This window comes from Aulonocara sp. 'chitande type north' Nkhata Bay, linkage group LG3 (genome assembly GCF_057382095.1).
Source record: "Aulonocara sp. 'chitande type north' Nkhata Bay isolate Kocher_YH1m ecotype deep benthic linkage group LG3, A_spYH_male_GT1.1, whole genome shotgun sequence".
In the NCBI taxonomy this organism is placed as follows: Eukaryota; Metazoa; Chordata; class Actinopteri; order Cichliformes; family Cichlidae; genus Aulonocara; species Aulonocara sp. 'chitande type north' Nkhata Bay.
This window is the reverse complement of record NC_141346.1, coordinates 43,660,449-43,677,531: the sequence shown is the minus strand read 5'-3', so window position 1 is coordinate 43,677,531 and position 17,083 is coordinate 43,660,449. Positions and strand designations below refer to the sequence as shown.

The window sequence follows — 17,083 nt, the reverse complement described above, 5'->3', positions numbered from 1 at the left end:
ACAGTCGCTACACTGTTCACAGTTAAGGTAACTACGGTTAATACTTTATTCCACCAACAATGACTTTACATGTTAGTGTAACGCAACTGAGAGGAAAAAAATAGACATTTACCCGTGAGGCAATAAAACATTGCGATTTTTTAATAATTACAATCACTGTTTTGTAATCGCTTGACACTCGTGACATGTAGTGGTATGTAATACAGGTGACTATAAACATGGCCGAAGTTTTCCAGAAGAAGTACAAAAATGCGACTCCGGTGGGACTCGAACCCACAACCTTTGAATGTCTGCATCTATGCCTAGAAGTCCAATGCGCTATCCATTGCGCCACGGAGCCACCTGTTGCACATGTTGAACACTATGGTATTTATAGTGTAAATAGGTCGAACTCGGGGGTGATATTGTCAAAGGTTTTAGATTGTGATTTCTGGGGTTGTGAATATTGTAATATAGCGTACATTGTGTATAAATAATGTGAAACTGAGCCCTTACTTCAGAATTGAAACATCCTTTCAGACAATACCAAGCAATAAACGTTCATTTTCACCCTATCGTTTTAGAGAGGGCTTTCTTTTTTCATATTTTATCATGTTTTTAGATTTTTATGCCTTCTCTGCATGTGGGGAACCTAGGGAAACACCTGGGATTTTTAAAAAGAAAATGATCTCTGTGCGTCAATATGGTATATCAAACACTGGATGGCGCTACAATGCTGCATTAACCTGAATAACCCTCAAAAACCACCACAATTTCTGGTGACAATGAGAAGCCACTGGATTTTAACCAAATTTACTTTGACAAACACAAATAAAAATCTCTGTACTTTATTTGCAAATAATGACAAGATCTGTTAAATGCAATCTCTAATTCTACTAAAGTACGGCTTCACCAAAAGGTTGATTCTGTTCATCTGGACGTAGCGTTTTCAGTGGGAGAAATGTTTCCTCACTCATCCAAGTGACTTCTTCAGTCTCAGCTGACTGCAGGTTTCCCCAATTTTATAAACAGTGCATTTGCACAATTACTGAAACTAGCACCACTGAAGGAACAGTGGGCTTGGAGGTCAGTTCCTTGATCATTAATATGCAGATTCTCATGACCATTGATCAACAACTACTGATCAAAGACCACTGATCAATGGCCATGAGTACCATTCACAGATTTGGGGAATGGCTGCAATCACAGCATTGGAAGATGGTGAAAGATGCCCGCCTCCTCGATTCAGAGATGGCTTTCCATTTTCACATAAATGCTCTCCTTGATTCCCCACTCAAACCAGCGTTCCTCCCTGTCCAGGATGTGTGCATCCTCATCATTGAAAGAGTGTCCACTGGCCTGTAGGTGTAAATAGACTGCAGAGTCCTGGTCTGACAAGGTAGCTCTTCTGTGTTGTGATATTGGCTTCGCTAGAGGTTGTTTGGTTTCCCAGATAAATAAATCATGGCAATCCTCTTGGCACTTAATACTATATTACTCTGTTTGTGTCTGGGGCCCGATCCTTGGGCAATAGGCTCGGAGGTCAGCCCATTGTTCCTTCAGTGGGCTGGTTTCAGTCATTATGCAAATGTAGATTGGGGAAACCTGCAGTCAGCTGAGACTAAAGAAGTCACTTGGATGAGTGAGGAAACATTTCTCCCACTAAAAACTTTACATCCAGATGAACAGAATCAACCTTTTGGGGATTTACTTACCTGGATAATTGAGCGTGCATCAAGAAGATAAAATACCCCAACAATCAGATGAGTCGTTATCAGCAAGCACCTCCTGACAGGGGGAAGGAAAAACTCCCTTTTAACAGGAAGACACCTCTGGAAGAACCAGGCTGAGATAGGTGCAGCTCTTTGCCTGACTGGTTGGGGGTGAAAGGAGGGAGAATGGACAAGGACACGCTGTGAAGCCAGAGATGAATAATAACTAACGATTAAATTGAGAAATTGGTTTATAAACACATAATGAGTGAAAAAAGGTTAGTGAAGAAGAAACAATGCATCATGGGAAGCCCCAGAAGGCTACACCTATTGCAGTGTAACTAAGGGAGGATTCAGGGTCACCTGATCCAGCCCTAATTATATGCTTTATCACCAAGGAAATTTCAAGACTGATCTTGAAAGCAGAGAGGGTGTCTGTCTCCAGACTAGGAGCTGGTTCCACAGAAGAGGGGCCTGAAAGCGAACACTTTACCTACCATTCTACTTTTAAATAGTGTAGGAATTACGAGTAAACCAGCACTCTGAGAGCGAAGTGCTCTGCTGGGGTGATATGGTACTATGAGGTCTTTGAGATGATATGAGGCCTGATTATTTAAGATTGTTTGGGGGCTTTAAAAAAAAATGTTATTATTTCAACAATTTTAGAGTGCAATGTTTACAAATTAAAGCCATATTTTCAAATGCATTTTTAAAATACTTATTAAAACATATAAATTATTCCGTGTTTTTTTTTTAACTAATGGGCCCCGGGGTTGGACATGAATTCCTTTGGAGTGTCTACAGGAACGGCATCTGGCGTAAAACTCTGATAAATATGTGGAATTCGTTGTGGCAAACCTTTGTAATTAAGAGAACAGCCGAAAGTTTTGTGTTCGTTTGTTTGTGTAACAAGTCTGACCTGGCAGTTTGCTGCTTTTGCTGGATATGATGTTGTGCAGCGACGGTTAGAAATGCAAAGGGTTCAGAGAGATTTGAATTCCTCTGATAAATGATAAAGTGGAACAGATGTTTACAGAAGAGGGAGATGGTGATTCTGTGGTGTTAAAGGAAGGGATGTCAAGTCTCACAGGTGAGAGTGTGCCCCATTTGGATTCTTATGGGGACCAAGAACATGAGGTGGGTGTAGCCAACTTGGCTCGATAAGGAAGACTGCTGGACAGCATTCAAACCCATTTAAATGGCCACAATAGACTATAAATAAATAAAATTTCAAGTGTGTTCCCTTTTCAACTCATTGTCGGGTCAATAATCGATAATCTTGTTTGTGTTTTGCAGCTGTTGTTGTGCTGCTTCTGCTGTCCTTTTGTTGTTCTTTTGGTTGATTTGTAACTTTGTATTGGTTAGTCCGTCCAGCCGTAAGGGCTGTTATGAATGATTGAGAGTGAGTCTTGTAAGGACGAACTAACCTCTCTCTTTTTCTTTTTTTCCGTTTATTTGTTTGTGCCACTTCCTTTATAAACCCAGGTTGCAGGTCATAGCGCTGCTTCCCAGCTGTGCAGAGGTCCAAATTGTTTGCAGTGCATGCCCATAGGTAAATTGATTGCAGTATCTCTAGATTGGGTTTGCAGTGTAGCGCTATTTGCTCACACCTTTGGTGTGATAGGTCTCATGTGCAGCTTGGATGTTAGTAGAATGTGTTATAAGTCCTGTCTGGGAATGAGTGGGAAAATGTATATTTAATTGATGGAACAAATAAATCATGAATTTATTTCTTTGACATTTTATTCAACACCTTAGTGCTCCTTACATTTGTTTTAATTGACTTAAGACATTATACTTTAATTATACTCCAATAATCTTTTAAATATATCTTTCTGAATAATGTTCAGCTAAAAATACAAATAAAATAATATTAATAAGCCAAGAATAAGCGGAATACAATAAGTGTATTCCAGTATGTACAGTATATATGTGTATAATGGGCAATTGCAATGTAAAGGGGGGGGGTTAGGATGAATAAATAAATGCACATTTCCTTTAAAACTTCAAGTTCTTACTCTCTCATTTTTCTGTACATTAGCCCTTACACTTTAAATTTAGAATAATGACAAAGATTTGGAAATTACGCCATATTGTATTACAATTGCACTGTATTATAAGGTGCTACCACAACACGAGACACAGCTCTGAGTAGTGAGCACAAAGACTATTTAAAAAACCCTCTGCGTATAACGATTTTTTAAAAGGCCGGATGTCAGCAAAAGGTTTTAAAATTGTTAATTGTCATCATTATCATTTCAAATCATCTTCATCTAAATTTGAGTTCAGATATCAGTTTGGGAACACGCATAAATCCTCCGAGAAACAGTCGATTAGGTTTTGAAACCCCAAAATTGATATATTACTCCACATTTAAAGCCCTAATTAAAAGTTAAGTGCTCAAATGCTAATGGCTTCAACTGAGGTTTGCTGATAGTTTGAGCTAACAGCGTACCCGTAATAGCGGTCTGTTTTCCGTTTTTAGGTCTATGTAGTACATATCCGGTCTGGCCGACGGGAATGTAGACGTAGACGGAGGATATCTCTCTTTACTCCTGCGTGTCTTTGACACATCCTGCCTTGAGCGGAAGTGTCTGGGATTCTGCTCGAGTCGTCGCTTCAAAACAGTCGTTTGTAAAGGGAGACGGGGACAAGCGGTGTCCGCATCTCTCCCTCCACCATCACCGGCAGCCGGGCTCTTTTTAGCGTGGCTTTATGAGCGCGGGACATGCTCTGTCAGGTTAGACCTCTGCCACAGCAGACAGGCGCAATTCCTAGCAAACTAACGAGAAGACAGCTGAGAATTGGGTTAATAAATAAATAAATAAATCGGATTTGCCCCCCTCTAATGAGCACGTTTTTGTTATAGGTCTGCGCAATCTACGTGAACGCTTGTCTGGACACAGGAGAGGATTAAGTTACTGCTGTTGGCGGCGGATTATTTTATTGGCCTCTTCTTGTCACGCCCGAGTCTTTGGTGATCCTTCTTCCAATTAAGAGAGGTCTCTCAAAAACCGCAGGTATGTGCGCTTTTGGACTGGAAAATAATAACGCGAGATGTGTCATTGTGGGACTATCTAAAACGGGTCCTTTGTTGCTCATGTCTGCATTTGTTTCTTTGCAAAAAAAGAAGAAAAAAACAACTGCTGTCTCCTCACCTCCTATTGTGAGCAGACAATGGGAACACATAGAGAAATGGTGCAAGGATGCAGCATATTTACTAAATGGGTATATATAGAAATGAACATTATCGTGCAGTAAGATCGCGCTGTTTAATAACACAGGTTTAAACGCAGACTGGACGTAGTGGAATCCAGCGAACTGGATTTGGGGCGGTTTTATCCTCACGCTGGAGCCCTCTGTAGGCTTCATACCTGCTGATATGCCGTTTGCTTTGACCATTGGTATATGGCATATAGAGTTACTGCCTCCTCTCACAGCAGCTATGACTGCCCAACCCCCTTCTCCTCCCTGCACGGCATGTTTTGGTTTCAGGCGGATCATGCCCTTTTGTCCACTGAAGCCTGACTGTACTTTTCAGGGCAGGCTCCCAGTATGAAAGAATTTGTCCGCTGTCCTGGCTGCCCCTTCTTTTTGTTTGCTTGTTTTTTTCACTGACCATATGAAGATGGTGAGGATTTACTAAACCAGCTGTACAGCAACATTAGCAGCATTAGTGCAGAGTTTGGGGATTCAAAAGACTAAGACTACAGTTTTAATAAAGCATGCATACTCAGCCAGTTTTTATTTCTATGCAATTCCAAATATTTTCCCCATCCCAAGTGGGAAAGTGTAACTAAGTGTTTCTTGGTAACTCATAAAAACAAAAAGAATCTGTTTTGTTATGTGACACTCAACTTAAAAGAACAGGATCTTTATTTTTAAGTTTTAACACTTTATTGTCATTGCACATTCATTAGTTGTAGTACTTGTCCCACATTTGTGCAAAAAGAGAGCCAAGCAGATGACAGTAAATAACTACCATATATACAGAATAAAATATATATGATATATGCAGACAATTAAATATGCAATATGCATATAACAGCATTATATTTTCGGAGGTATACAGTGGGGTGTTATAATTGTCCATTTAATTGTCCTAAATATGGCAAATTCTTATTATTTTCACTGGAGCTTAATTATATATTGCTGAGAGCTGATATCAGATATTTGCTGATATATCAGTATCAACATTTATATCAGGCCATAAATGAAAATTTAAAAAGTAAAGAAGAGATGAGAGAAACACCCTTCAACTGTGCTATGAGTGCTGATGTTGCCTATTTTGTCCACCAGTGGGCACTCTACAGCTTAACTAGAAGTGAAAACACAAAAACGGTAAAGTACTTACTGACTATATACAAAAGAATATTTTTAAACTATCGTGAACTTATCAAGGACCAATAATATTATCGGTATGTGTATCGTTCTTAAAAATCCTGTAACAGTCAAGGTCTATTTTCCGTCATAAAATATACTGAAAAATGGAGATCTGAGTAGATAAAGAAGACATGTATTGTTGCTTGTTTTAGTTAACATGCATTTTAAATAAGATATAGTCCATTTTAAAAGGTTACAATATTTCATTTTAGCCATATTTTACTGGGGAAAATATCATTTTTTTTCACAGTCCAAATGATTAAACCAGAATTTATTTTTCAAGCTTATTGGCTGTTTGGTTAATAATTATCCTGCTTATTTGATTACTGTTTGCTGACAGAAGCTTTTTACTTTTCAGCTGATGAGTTAATAATTTACTGTCATTCAGCAGCATCTGTCCATTTAAGGTTGCTGAATTGTAACTGTTCCTCTGTGTAATCTTAATCTCCTCAGGTATGTCTTTCCGGCGAGGTGTGGTCAGGCAGAGCAAATTCCGCCATGTTTTCGCCCAGGCGTGGAAAGCCGAGCACTGCATCGATGATGTCAGAGTGTCCCGGGTGACGTGGGACAGTCCACTCTGTGCAGTCAACCCCAAATTCATTGCTGTTATCATTGAAGCGGGTGGAGGAGGGGCCTTCCTCGTGGTTCCAGTCAGCAAGGTTCAGTCTCCTACATTACAGAGTATCAGATAAACAGTAGATCGATGTTTCTTCCACTCTCCTACTAAAAGCATTATGTCACCAACTTTTTAACAGCCTGCTGCATGCCTGACTAAAGTACTTTCTACACTTACGAGACCATTAGCAGGACTGGATAATGCATTAATGGTTGAAACACTCTGTTTTTCTCTACAGAGTGGAAGAATCGACCAGTCCTGTCCCACAGTCTGTGGTCATGCAGCACCAGTGTTGGACATCCAGTGGAGTCCTCATGATGACAATGTCATTGCAAGTGCCTCAGAAGATTGCACGGTGAAGGTAAAATTTTCAAACCTTGTAGAAGTTCTGTGCTGGTGGTTTGTGGTCAAGTTATCTGTAATCTGACGTCCGTAGGCATCAAACCCGCCACAACCTTAACCCACTAAAGCTGTGTTGGTCCTTTTTCTGCTGCTAATGAAAACACATCAGACTTCAGGGTGCAGACCTTGAGTGTGCTTCAAACTACTATAATAATTAACATTGTGTATTTAACACTTTCTTTATCATATTGTATGACTTAATTTTACTTATAATTGTAAAATTATGTCAGTAGAATTCAGTTGAGAGGTCTTTGGTGCCCTGGGTCCGTCCATAATGCCAGTGCTGGTGTGAATACAAAACATATGAGGGTTTCCTGTAGTGTGTGGTGTGGGGACAGAGGTCGTGTCATTTCTGAGGTTAGGTTGGAGCCTGGATCAACACTTTAGGTGCTTTGTCAAGTCATCCAAGAAATTCCAGAGCTTTTTTTTTTTTTAAACAGTGATTGTTCAGCTGAAGGAGACGACTGCCAGGGGTGCGTGCTTGGTTTGCAGCATTTTTTAGGTGTAGGTAATATTGTTTCTCTGATCACAGCTGTGTAAACTTACGGCGAGGTCTCTGTGAAACAAGTTGGCATTCCTCAGCTGTTAGACACGGCTGGGCGAGGAGGGGGGTTAAAAGAATGTCACTGATTCCAGATAAATGATTGACGAGCACCCATAGTCTTTTCTTCAGGCACACCTTACCATTTTTTAACAGAAAGTAAATCACTTTTGATACTACTAAAAAGCTATACTGGGATATAGATACTGTTTTAAAAAAATACAAATATATATTAACTAATAAAAATCTGAAATGTTGAAAGAGAACCTAAATGCATATTTAGTTGATATCGATAATTGGGTAGTAGCTAGGCTAGCTCTGACCAAACGTAGCAAATTAAGCTATGGAGCTACTTCAAAGGTCACTTCCTAAAATGTCAGAGCTTTTTTAATCTTTTAAAAGGTGTATTGTGCAGGACTAGCTTAGCTGGCTGTTTTTTTCCTTCTAACAGCCTTACTATTAAACAAAGCCAATCATGTCTTGGCTGTAGCTTTATATTTAACAGGTAAAAATAAATGTGGTATTGAGTAAATTTGGATGAAGAAATGATGATGTACTCCAAGTGCTGTCTGCGTTATTCTTGTTAAAATGACATTAGCGAGTTAGCGCGGATTGCCGTGTGCGTGGGGCTGCATGGCGTCAACACGTTAGCACGGCTAGATTGTTAACGTGTTAGCGCCATGCAGCCCAATGCACTCGCTAACAGAGATTTGCCTCGTTATTGCGGTTGTGACGTTACAGTCATTTTAACGAGATTAACGCTGACAGCACTAATCTATCTGTCTATCTATCTATCTATCTGTCTGTCTGTCTATATATACACATACATATATGTATAAACTGGCAATAAAATAACCAATCTAAATCTTATATACAGAAAATGCAGGATTGCAGAAATGATACCACAGAGTGTGCATAAATTGCTGTTGCTGTCTAGCAGTGTGACAGTTCAACTGTTTAGGAGGGAGATGGTGAGGGGAATGAAGGCTCTGATAGCAGTAAGGTTAATAATATGTCAGGAAAACTGTAAAAATTATACGACACACATATATATGTCTGCTTTATGTTGAAGGTGTGGCAGATCCCAGATGGTGGGCTCACAAGTCCAATGACTGATGCCACTGTGACCCTTGAGGGACACAGTAAACGAGTGGGACTCCTGGCTTGGCACCCAACTGCCTTCAATATCCTCCTAACTGCAGGTAGGACCATCTGTAGCATTGTAGTGCTCCCATTGTTCTCCTATAACCAAACATGGTTCACATCTGTGGAAAATAACAGTGATAACTGGCTATGACTGGTGTGTTTTTTAAGTGTGTTGTGTAGAGAACATGGTCTAAACATTAAACTGCGCCACTGTGGAAGCAGGCTGGTGTAGTTTGTATGTTGCTTTACATATATTTCCATAAAAAAGTGAACTAAAACAAAGGGCTTGTGTTTGCACACTGGAAATGTATTGTACTTGAGTTTTATATGGTGAATTAAGGTAACCTTTGCCTTGTAATAAACATCCAGGGATCATTTTACCTTTTAACAAACTCCAAATATGGTGACAGTGAAACTCGAGGCGTAGCTTCCCCGTGCTAAACATTCCTCATTATCCAGATAAAAGTGACATACACCCGTCCATTTGTAAACAGTGAGAGTTGAGGAGCAGCTCCTGTCTTACTATGTTGGTGTTCAGTGACAGCCAGTTCAAATACTGCTGCATAATACAAGTATGGAGTAGGATTTCCCTCCTAGGCAACTCACAGCATGTGATTAACCTGAAAAATAATTACACTTTGCTGAAAAGCTGCCAGAGCTGGTTTCCATTGGAAATGTAGCCTACGCAAAGGAGGCACTACTATACGCACAAGCACATAAAGTAATGTTTGGCCTGCGGGATCCTCATGGCAGTGTAAGAATGTAAGCTGCCCACTTATGTTAATGCATACTGAGAAGAGTGCATATTGTTCACGCTGCATTATTTTACCACCAGCTTTTTTAAGCAGCTCTGCAGGCGTTGTTGCTCCTCAGTATAAGTTAGCGTTAGCGAGGAGAAAGGCAACACAACAACACAGTTATACTGTGCTAAATTTCCATAATGGAGTGAGATTAGAATTGTATTCAATTATATAACACTTTCAAATCACTCACATTAACTGCTGGTATCGTGATATAGCATCAAATACAGTGTATTATGTTATCTGTGTACAGTTATCATAATTATTTGATTCTTGATCGTGTCAGTGAAGTGGCTCTGTTAATTGTTCACTTTGTCATATTCCTTTTGGGATCCACTGCAAGGACTCAATCAGTTGAATAACATTGATAGGGGAAACATGTTTAAGTGCAACTGCTTGTTTAAATGAACATCAATATTTGCTACCAGGCTATCATTAATTGTACTGTAAAGGGGAATGAATCAAAAAAGAATATTGAGGTACTGACATCATGTCACAGATCGACTCCCAGCAAACAGCTCCACTGCTCTCACTCCATTTCAATTAAAATATTGGCCTGAAGTGCAAGGAATCGACTCGTCTTTCCACTCTAGCTACATCTTCTTTAAACTAACAACACAAATAAATGAATCTTTTATGTGAAAGATCAACAACAATGACTTGTTCAAAATTAGGCAGGAAATGATGTGATTGTTTGTGACATTGCCACTGATGGAGAAAAGTAACTACACCAGCAAGACGGATTCAACCATTTATAGGACACACTCCATGTACGACACATGTAATTAGAAGTTGAGACTTGATGCAGAACATATCAGGGAGAAGGCAGAAAAGCCCAGTTTGGAATCACAGAGCGAGCCGTGATACAATACGCTGAAAACGGCACGGATGGTGTTTCGATTAAGCAACTTTAAACTATCGGGGAATTCCTTTAAAGATGCAAAAGGGATTTGTTCACTGCATTGTGCTATTGTGTGTGTATTGTCATTATTATTCAGTTTTAATGTGTCAGATCAGTTAATACTTTGCTTCTTTGCTTGTCTCACCGCGAGTTCACTTTACCAATATTTACTTTGATAAAGTTAATGACATACTGAGGTAGTGTGTGTAGGTAGTATCTGTCACAGGGCTAACACAGAGACAGACATCCATTCACACTGTTGTTCAATTTAGCATCGCCCTAACCTGTTGTTATTATATATTGATATATGGTGTCATAATTAGAGATGGGTATCGTTTAGGTTTTATCCAATACCGGTGCCAAACTGGTACTTTTGAAACGGTGCCGGTGCTTAAACGGTGCTCGAACCGGTGCTCGAACCGGTGCTTAAAGAATGGAGAACACAAAATTGGTCCAAAAACCTCTCATGTTCAGCTGTTTTTTTGTAAAAAGATAACAATGTTAGCCTTTTCTGCAGCTATGGGGCATATATGGTATCACTCTTGGCTGGAAGCAGTGCTTAAACAATGGAAAAAACACAAACTTTGTCCAAAAACCTCTCATGTTCAGCTGTTTCCCACTTTTTCTTTGGTCATTTTAGCCTTTTTGGCCAGGGTGAAGGGAGCATCTGCCATCAAACAAGAAGACAGCCGCATGTAACTACGACGGTGTTTGCTAGTTCACCTTACATGCATTAATGTAATAACGTGGTTAGCCTACTCAACGTAAATTACACACAAACAACGTTAAGTTACTCACGCAGAGAAGAACGGCTGCTGCTGCCATCATCATCCGTCATCATTTCTGCTACACTGGCAGGGCTAGGGGCCAGGACTCTCCTCTTCGGGTTTTTGGGGGATGTTGCTCCGGGTCCGATAACAGGCACCACACCCGCAGTAGATGTGCTCGGTGTGAGGTCTCGCAGCAAGCTATCAAATACGGCGCATTTCTCGGCTTTTAAAAAAAACCGCTATGCGTCACCAGGTGTTTCATCAGATTTGAGGTGTTACCTCCTTTGACAGTATCACAGTATCAGCTTAAAGCACTTGTTGCAGGCTGCTGAGTTTGCATCTTTTGCTGTGAAGTACAGCCAGACTTTTGACCGCTTCGCCTTTTTAATCTGTAGCTCTGCTCTAAAAGAACGTACGTACCTGGGCCCGCCTACTATTCTCGGAAACGTAAAATGATTGGCTAGAAGTGTATCACAGCTCAGGAAATAAAGCACCGAAATGTGCGCTGCTTTTCGGTCTGGTTACTACCGTTTATGTCAGATGATGGCACCAGATACCGGTACCCATCCCTAGTCATAATGCATTCATAATACACCTGCACCGATAACCTGTCACTTTCTCAAGACGAACAAGAAAAGCAAATGAATTTATAGGAACATCGGCAACATCTGCATCTGTTTATCCTCACATCCTTGCCCTGTACAATTTCAGGCTTCACACCCTCTTCCTTGGATGTTGTCTTTCCCTCTCTGTAGGCTGTGATAATGTGATCTGCGTGTGGAACGTGGGCACGGGGGAGCTAGTGTACCAGCTTGATGACGCCCACCCAGACTTGATCTACAATGTCAGCTGGAACAAGGACGGCAGTGCGATATGTACCGTCTGCAAGGACAAAGCCCTCCGAGTCATCGATCCGCGAAGAGGCGCCGTCCTCAAGGTGATTTCACATTCATGCTGTCCGTGAAGATGTGAGCAAAGCGTGGAGCACGGCTCGGCTCTCATTTCTGGTATAACGCGTCAGTGATCAGCTTGTGACTGCTTTCCTAGGTCAGAGAGAAAGTCCATGATGGTACCAGGCCCATGAGAGCCGTGTTCCTCTCTGATGGAAAAATCCTGACGACAGGCTTCAGCCGTATGAGCGAGAGGCAGCTGGCTTTGTGGGATACTGTAAGTTTCTTGTTAGACATGTGGTATAATGCAGGTGAACTGAATTTTACACATGGAAAAGGTTTGAGACACAAAAAACATGTGTGATTGTTAAAGTAGGCATTCTAGTGATGTGAAAATGCTTTTATCTTACAGAAAGACCTCTCAGAGCCAATGGTAATACAGGAAATGGATACGAGTAATGGAGTTCTGCTGCCCTTTTATGACCCCGACACAAACATGGTCTACCTGTGTGGGAAGGTGAAGCCTTGGCATCATGTGGCAAATAGAAATTTAGCTTGTTCTATGCAGCGTCAATCATCGTGATTGTTTTGTTTTTTTTGTTGTTAATCTCATGGCTTTCAGGGGGACTGCACCATCCGATACTTTGAAGTGACTGATGAATCACCGTACGTTCACTTCCTCAGCTTATACAGCAGCAAAGAGCCTCAGAGGGGTGCAGGCTTTCAGAGTAAAAGAGGTGTGGATGTCAATAAGTGTGAAATTGCCAGGTAAGAACAGTATGCGTACTGGTAACTAGTAAAAACTACAATACACAGCTACTTCAGGAACTGACCAGTCTCCTAAAAGTGGGAAAGAATAATGCAGAATAACGTCAGACGGGACTTTGTCCTTGCTTTTTCGGCAGGTTTTATAAGCTTCATGAGAGGAAGGTGGAACCCATTTCTATGACTGTACCAAGAAAGGTAAGGCACACACATACTTTAAAAGTGGACTTTATAAACTGCTTTTTTTTAATAGCTAATGAAGTTTCCATATTTCCTCTCCAGTCAGATCTGTTCCAGGGAGACCTTTACCCAGACACAGCCGGCCTGGAGCCAGCCCTCCTGGCTGACGAGTGGATCGCGGGGCAGGACGCGCCACCGCTGCTGGTCTCCCTGAGTGGTGGCTACACAGCTCCTCCATCCAAACACAGAGACACTCTCAGAAGCAAGCCCAAGCTCGTCTCTCAGGACTCTGGGACCGGGGCCGTCCCACCTTCCGCAGGGAACGTAGCAGCTCCCACGTCCACACCTACCTCTGCCGCCAAGGAGACAGAAGAAGAGACGCCACAGCCGACAGCGGCCACGAGGGAGACGGATGGAAACGGCGATAGGCCAAAGAGAGAGGTCGGTCAGCAGCAAGTGAGATGCTGATTTAAGATTTTTTGAAGCTATTTTTGACTTGTTTTTTCTCTCTCTCTCTCTCTCTTCTTTCAGGATGACGTGTTGAGCGAGCTGTTAGCAGAAATGAAAGCTCTGCGGGCCGTCGTGCTTGCTCAGAATCAGAGAATTGAGTTGCTGGAGAGACAGCTAGCACGGATTGAAGATGGGGATGTATGAGCAAGCGGAAGATTCACTACATTCAGATGGCTTTTTTTTTTTCCCCTTAAATCCATAGACCATAGCCTTACTAGAGTCAACAGTACCTTAAGCAGTGTGGGCTGAAGAATGTAGTGTAGAGCAGCAACTAATTGTGAATAAATAGGAGCTTACAGCTATTGTTTCCAAGACCACAATATGTGGGTGACAACTGGGTAAAGGATATCGTTGCCGCTGTGTGACGGTGCATATAATGCAGTTTTGATCTTTGCTTTAATTTCGAAGCACCCTAAAGGAGTTGCATCGGCACAGTTGCCTCAATTTGACGCACAAAGTTGTGTTGAAAAGGATTATATTGGAGCTAACGAAGGCTGACAGTCTATAGCAAAGCTATTAAGTACCTCCTGTACGTTTTTCTCTCTGACGCACTAACAAATGTAACCATTAGGGCTATTTAATCAGGTAGATTAAGCTGCTAAACTGTGATTTCATATCAAACCCCCGGTTGTTATCTCACTGCGTGACTCGTGCTTTGTTTTACTACTCCATAATAGAACACCACGTGTAAAGTTAACTGTCCTCGGCAGCGAGAGCTGTGTGAATGATGGCCGATGAGAGCGTAGCTGAATATTTATGTGTATTCGTAGCTGTGTGTAGTGTTTGCAATCAGTGAGAAGGTGACACTTGTGATTTTGTACCTCATGTTGTCATACGAGAACAGCGTAAAGATAACACTATGTTACACTGTAACCTGTCATAAACACAACACAGAATTTCTTTTTTTCTTTTCTTTTTGAAGCACGCGGAAATGCCGCAGTGTCACACGACCACTCGAGAACCAATCAGGATCTGAGCAGCAAATGTCACATTTTGTAGTTGTTGCTTCCAATGATATGAAAGACCTGCAGACTGGGCATGGGACGGGAACCTTTTTTTTCTTCTTTTAAATATTCAACCTTACACTACAGTGACCGTGCAGCTAAGTCTGACTAAACTGTTCCAAATCTACTCCGGATTGCAGACCAGATTTGGTAGCAGCAAGAAAAAGGTTCAAGTGTGGAGGCTTTTCTACGTTTTTGCGCTTGTATTTGTGTTGATGAAAAAGCACTTTTAGATTCGTGTAGTTTTGTGTTTTTTGCTATTACATTTGACATTTACATTTAGAGGCATTGATCTGTTATTAATCTGTTCTGCTTACAAATGTAGAATAACATTGGTACATTCCACATAAAGACTACCCCTTTATTACTTTATTTATTTCTTTATGCACTGATGTAACATTGACTGTAAAAAAAAAAAAAAAAAAAAAGTAGCAGTTTTAATCAGACTACATTGTGAAAGTTCAATAAACATTAATTCTTACTTTATGTGAATTGGCCTTTTTCATATGAAGTAGTCAGATCACGGTGTGTATGTGTGATCACATTCTACCAACAGAGAGTGGTCTGAAAATGAGAAAATACTGAGTGAGCAGCAGTTCTGTGGGTGAAAATGTCAGAGGAGAATGGCCAGACAGTAGCTCAAATTACTATTCATTGCAACCAAAGTGTGCAGGAGAGCGTCTCTGAATGCACAACACATGGGGGTTATAGTAGCAGAAGACCACACTGAGTGACACTTCCTGTCAGCTAAGAACAGGAAACTGAGGCTTACAGCTTACACAGACCAAAGTTGGACAGAAGACTGGAAAAATGTTGCCGGATATTATGAGTCTCGATTTCTACTGCAGCATTCAGATGCTAGTCTTTTAGCATAAACAGCGTGACAGCTCCCTTGTTTCAACAGTTCTGTGTGGGATATTTTCTTACCACACTTTGGGTTCCTTAGCACCAACCAGGCATTCTTACAGTGCACCCATCTTCTGCCTAGTACACTATCCCTAGTGGGATAACGCACTATTTCACAAAGCTCAAATGACCTCAGACTGGTTTCTTGAACATGACAGTGAGTTCAGTGTACTCAGATGGCTTCCACAGTCTTTAAATCTCAATTCAACAGAACACCTTTGAGATGTGTTCTCAAAGGTTTCAAGGTGGCATGTTCCACCCTAAACTGATCCCTTGCCACCCTAGTTTTGCATATGACAGTGTTGTTTATTAAAATAAGACAGCATTAACACTTTGAGCCTAGCTACAGTTAACCCTGAAATACACATTCTAAAACTGAATATATTGCATAGTGTTACCCCCCTCCCACCCACTGTTAACAAATGGTTCAACCCATAGCACAGACCGGCTTTTTTTCTTGTTGTCAGTAGCAAGTGATGTGCCAAAGCACATTTTAAATCAACACCATAGTCATTTCAGATTTTATGTGTGAAACTTAAGTTAGACTTGTGTTTGTGAATGAGCCACCCCATGGTGTGTATACTTCATCCATTTGAATCATTTTAACCATATGTAACACCTGCGTGCGTGTGTGTGTGTGTGTGTGTGTGTGTGTGTGTGTGTGTGTGTGTGTTTTTGCCACCCCATTTGATTTTCATGCCATCCTAAGAAGGTTTCTCTAGATCCACCCCTGACACAAGATGAACATCAAGGACCAAAATCTGTGAGGAATGTTTCCAGCACCTTGATGAATATGTGCCATGAAGAATTAAAGCAGTTCGCAATGCAAAAAGGGGATCCAATCCAGTATTAGCGACGTGTACCTAATAAATGGCCAAGAGACTATGGTATTTGGGTTTGGTAACCGTGCCATCGCCTGCTGCTTTGTGCATTTAAGCAGATGCACAAAACACAAACAAAACAGTTTAACGTGTTGTACTTGACTGCTCGTCAGATCAATTAAAATTCCTCACACCCAGCAAAGGCCATTTTATCTGATTTGTACTAGAAAGCAGCTGGAGGCTTGTTAGAAAGGCTTATAACAACAATAAAAAGAATAACAGAACAACCTGTGATCTTTTTAGAATGAAAATCAAACCCAATCAACCATGCAAAAGCCTAAAAAGAGGCCACCCAGTTCCTCCTCTCAAGTCAGCGTAAAAGTAACAATGTGGAGCTTTAGTACCATTCTGAAACACAACAGCTCAAAGTGTTAATAACCCAAGGTTAGAACAGTAGATCACTGAATTATGTAAACAACACAAGAGTGCTTAACCTCCCCCTCAAAAAACCCAAAACAACAGAGTTATGATTAGAGTTGTATAGATATGGATTTTCAGGGTTAACGGCCAAAAAATATCAGGTGCATAATAAGATAGAAAGATAATAGAAAAGTGAAATAGGAAACAGATGTAGGCTGGCTTTAGAGTGTAGTACAGTGCAGTATTACTGTACAGATTTGGTTTAGCTGTCTTTGTTGGGTGTAGGGGCTGTGGAAGGCAGGCTGGTGGAGCAAAAACAGGATGTGGCAAAGTGGTT

General features: G+C 41.0%; 1 protein-coding gene and 1 non-coding gene across 2 annotated transcripts; one reads left to right on the top strand and one right to left on the bottom strand.

Annotated features, from left to right (window-relative positions):
* Window positions 1–252: 252 nt before the first annotated feature.
* trnar-ucu (transfer RNA arginine (anticodon UCU)) lies at window positions 253–340 on the bottom strand. Its single transcript is given in 2 exon segments — window positions 253–288; window positions 304–340. It is a non-coding gene; the product is annotated as a tRNA-Arg (tRNA).
* A 3,940-nt stretch (window positions 341–4,280) lies between these two features.
* Window positions 4,281–15,080, top strand: coro1b (coronin, actin binding protein, 1B). Its single transcript, XM_086282477.1, has 12 exons — window positions 4,281–4,431; window positions 4,561–4,711; window positions 6,528–6,733; window positions 6,929–7,051; window positions 8,706–8,835; window positions 12,006–12,187; window positions 12,298–12,417; window positions 12,553–12,657; window positions 12,763–12,908; window positions 13,046–13,103; window positions 13,188–13,526; window positions 13,617–15,080. The coding sequence occupies exons 3-12, from the start codon at window positions 6,530–6,532 to the stop codon at window positions 13,737–13,739; spliced, it is 1,530 nt and encodes a 509-aa protein (XP_086138603.1). The 5' UTR covers window positions 4,281–4,431; window positions 4,561–4,711; window positions 6,528–6,529; the 3' UTR covers window positions 13,740–15,080.
* The last annotated feature ends 2,003 nt before the right edge of the window (window positions 15,081–17,083 follow it).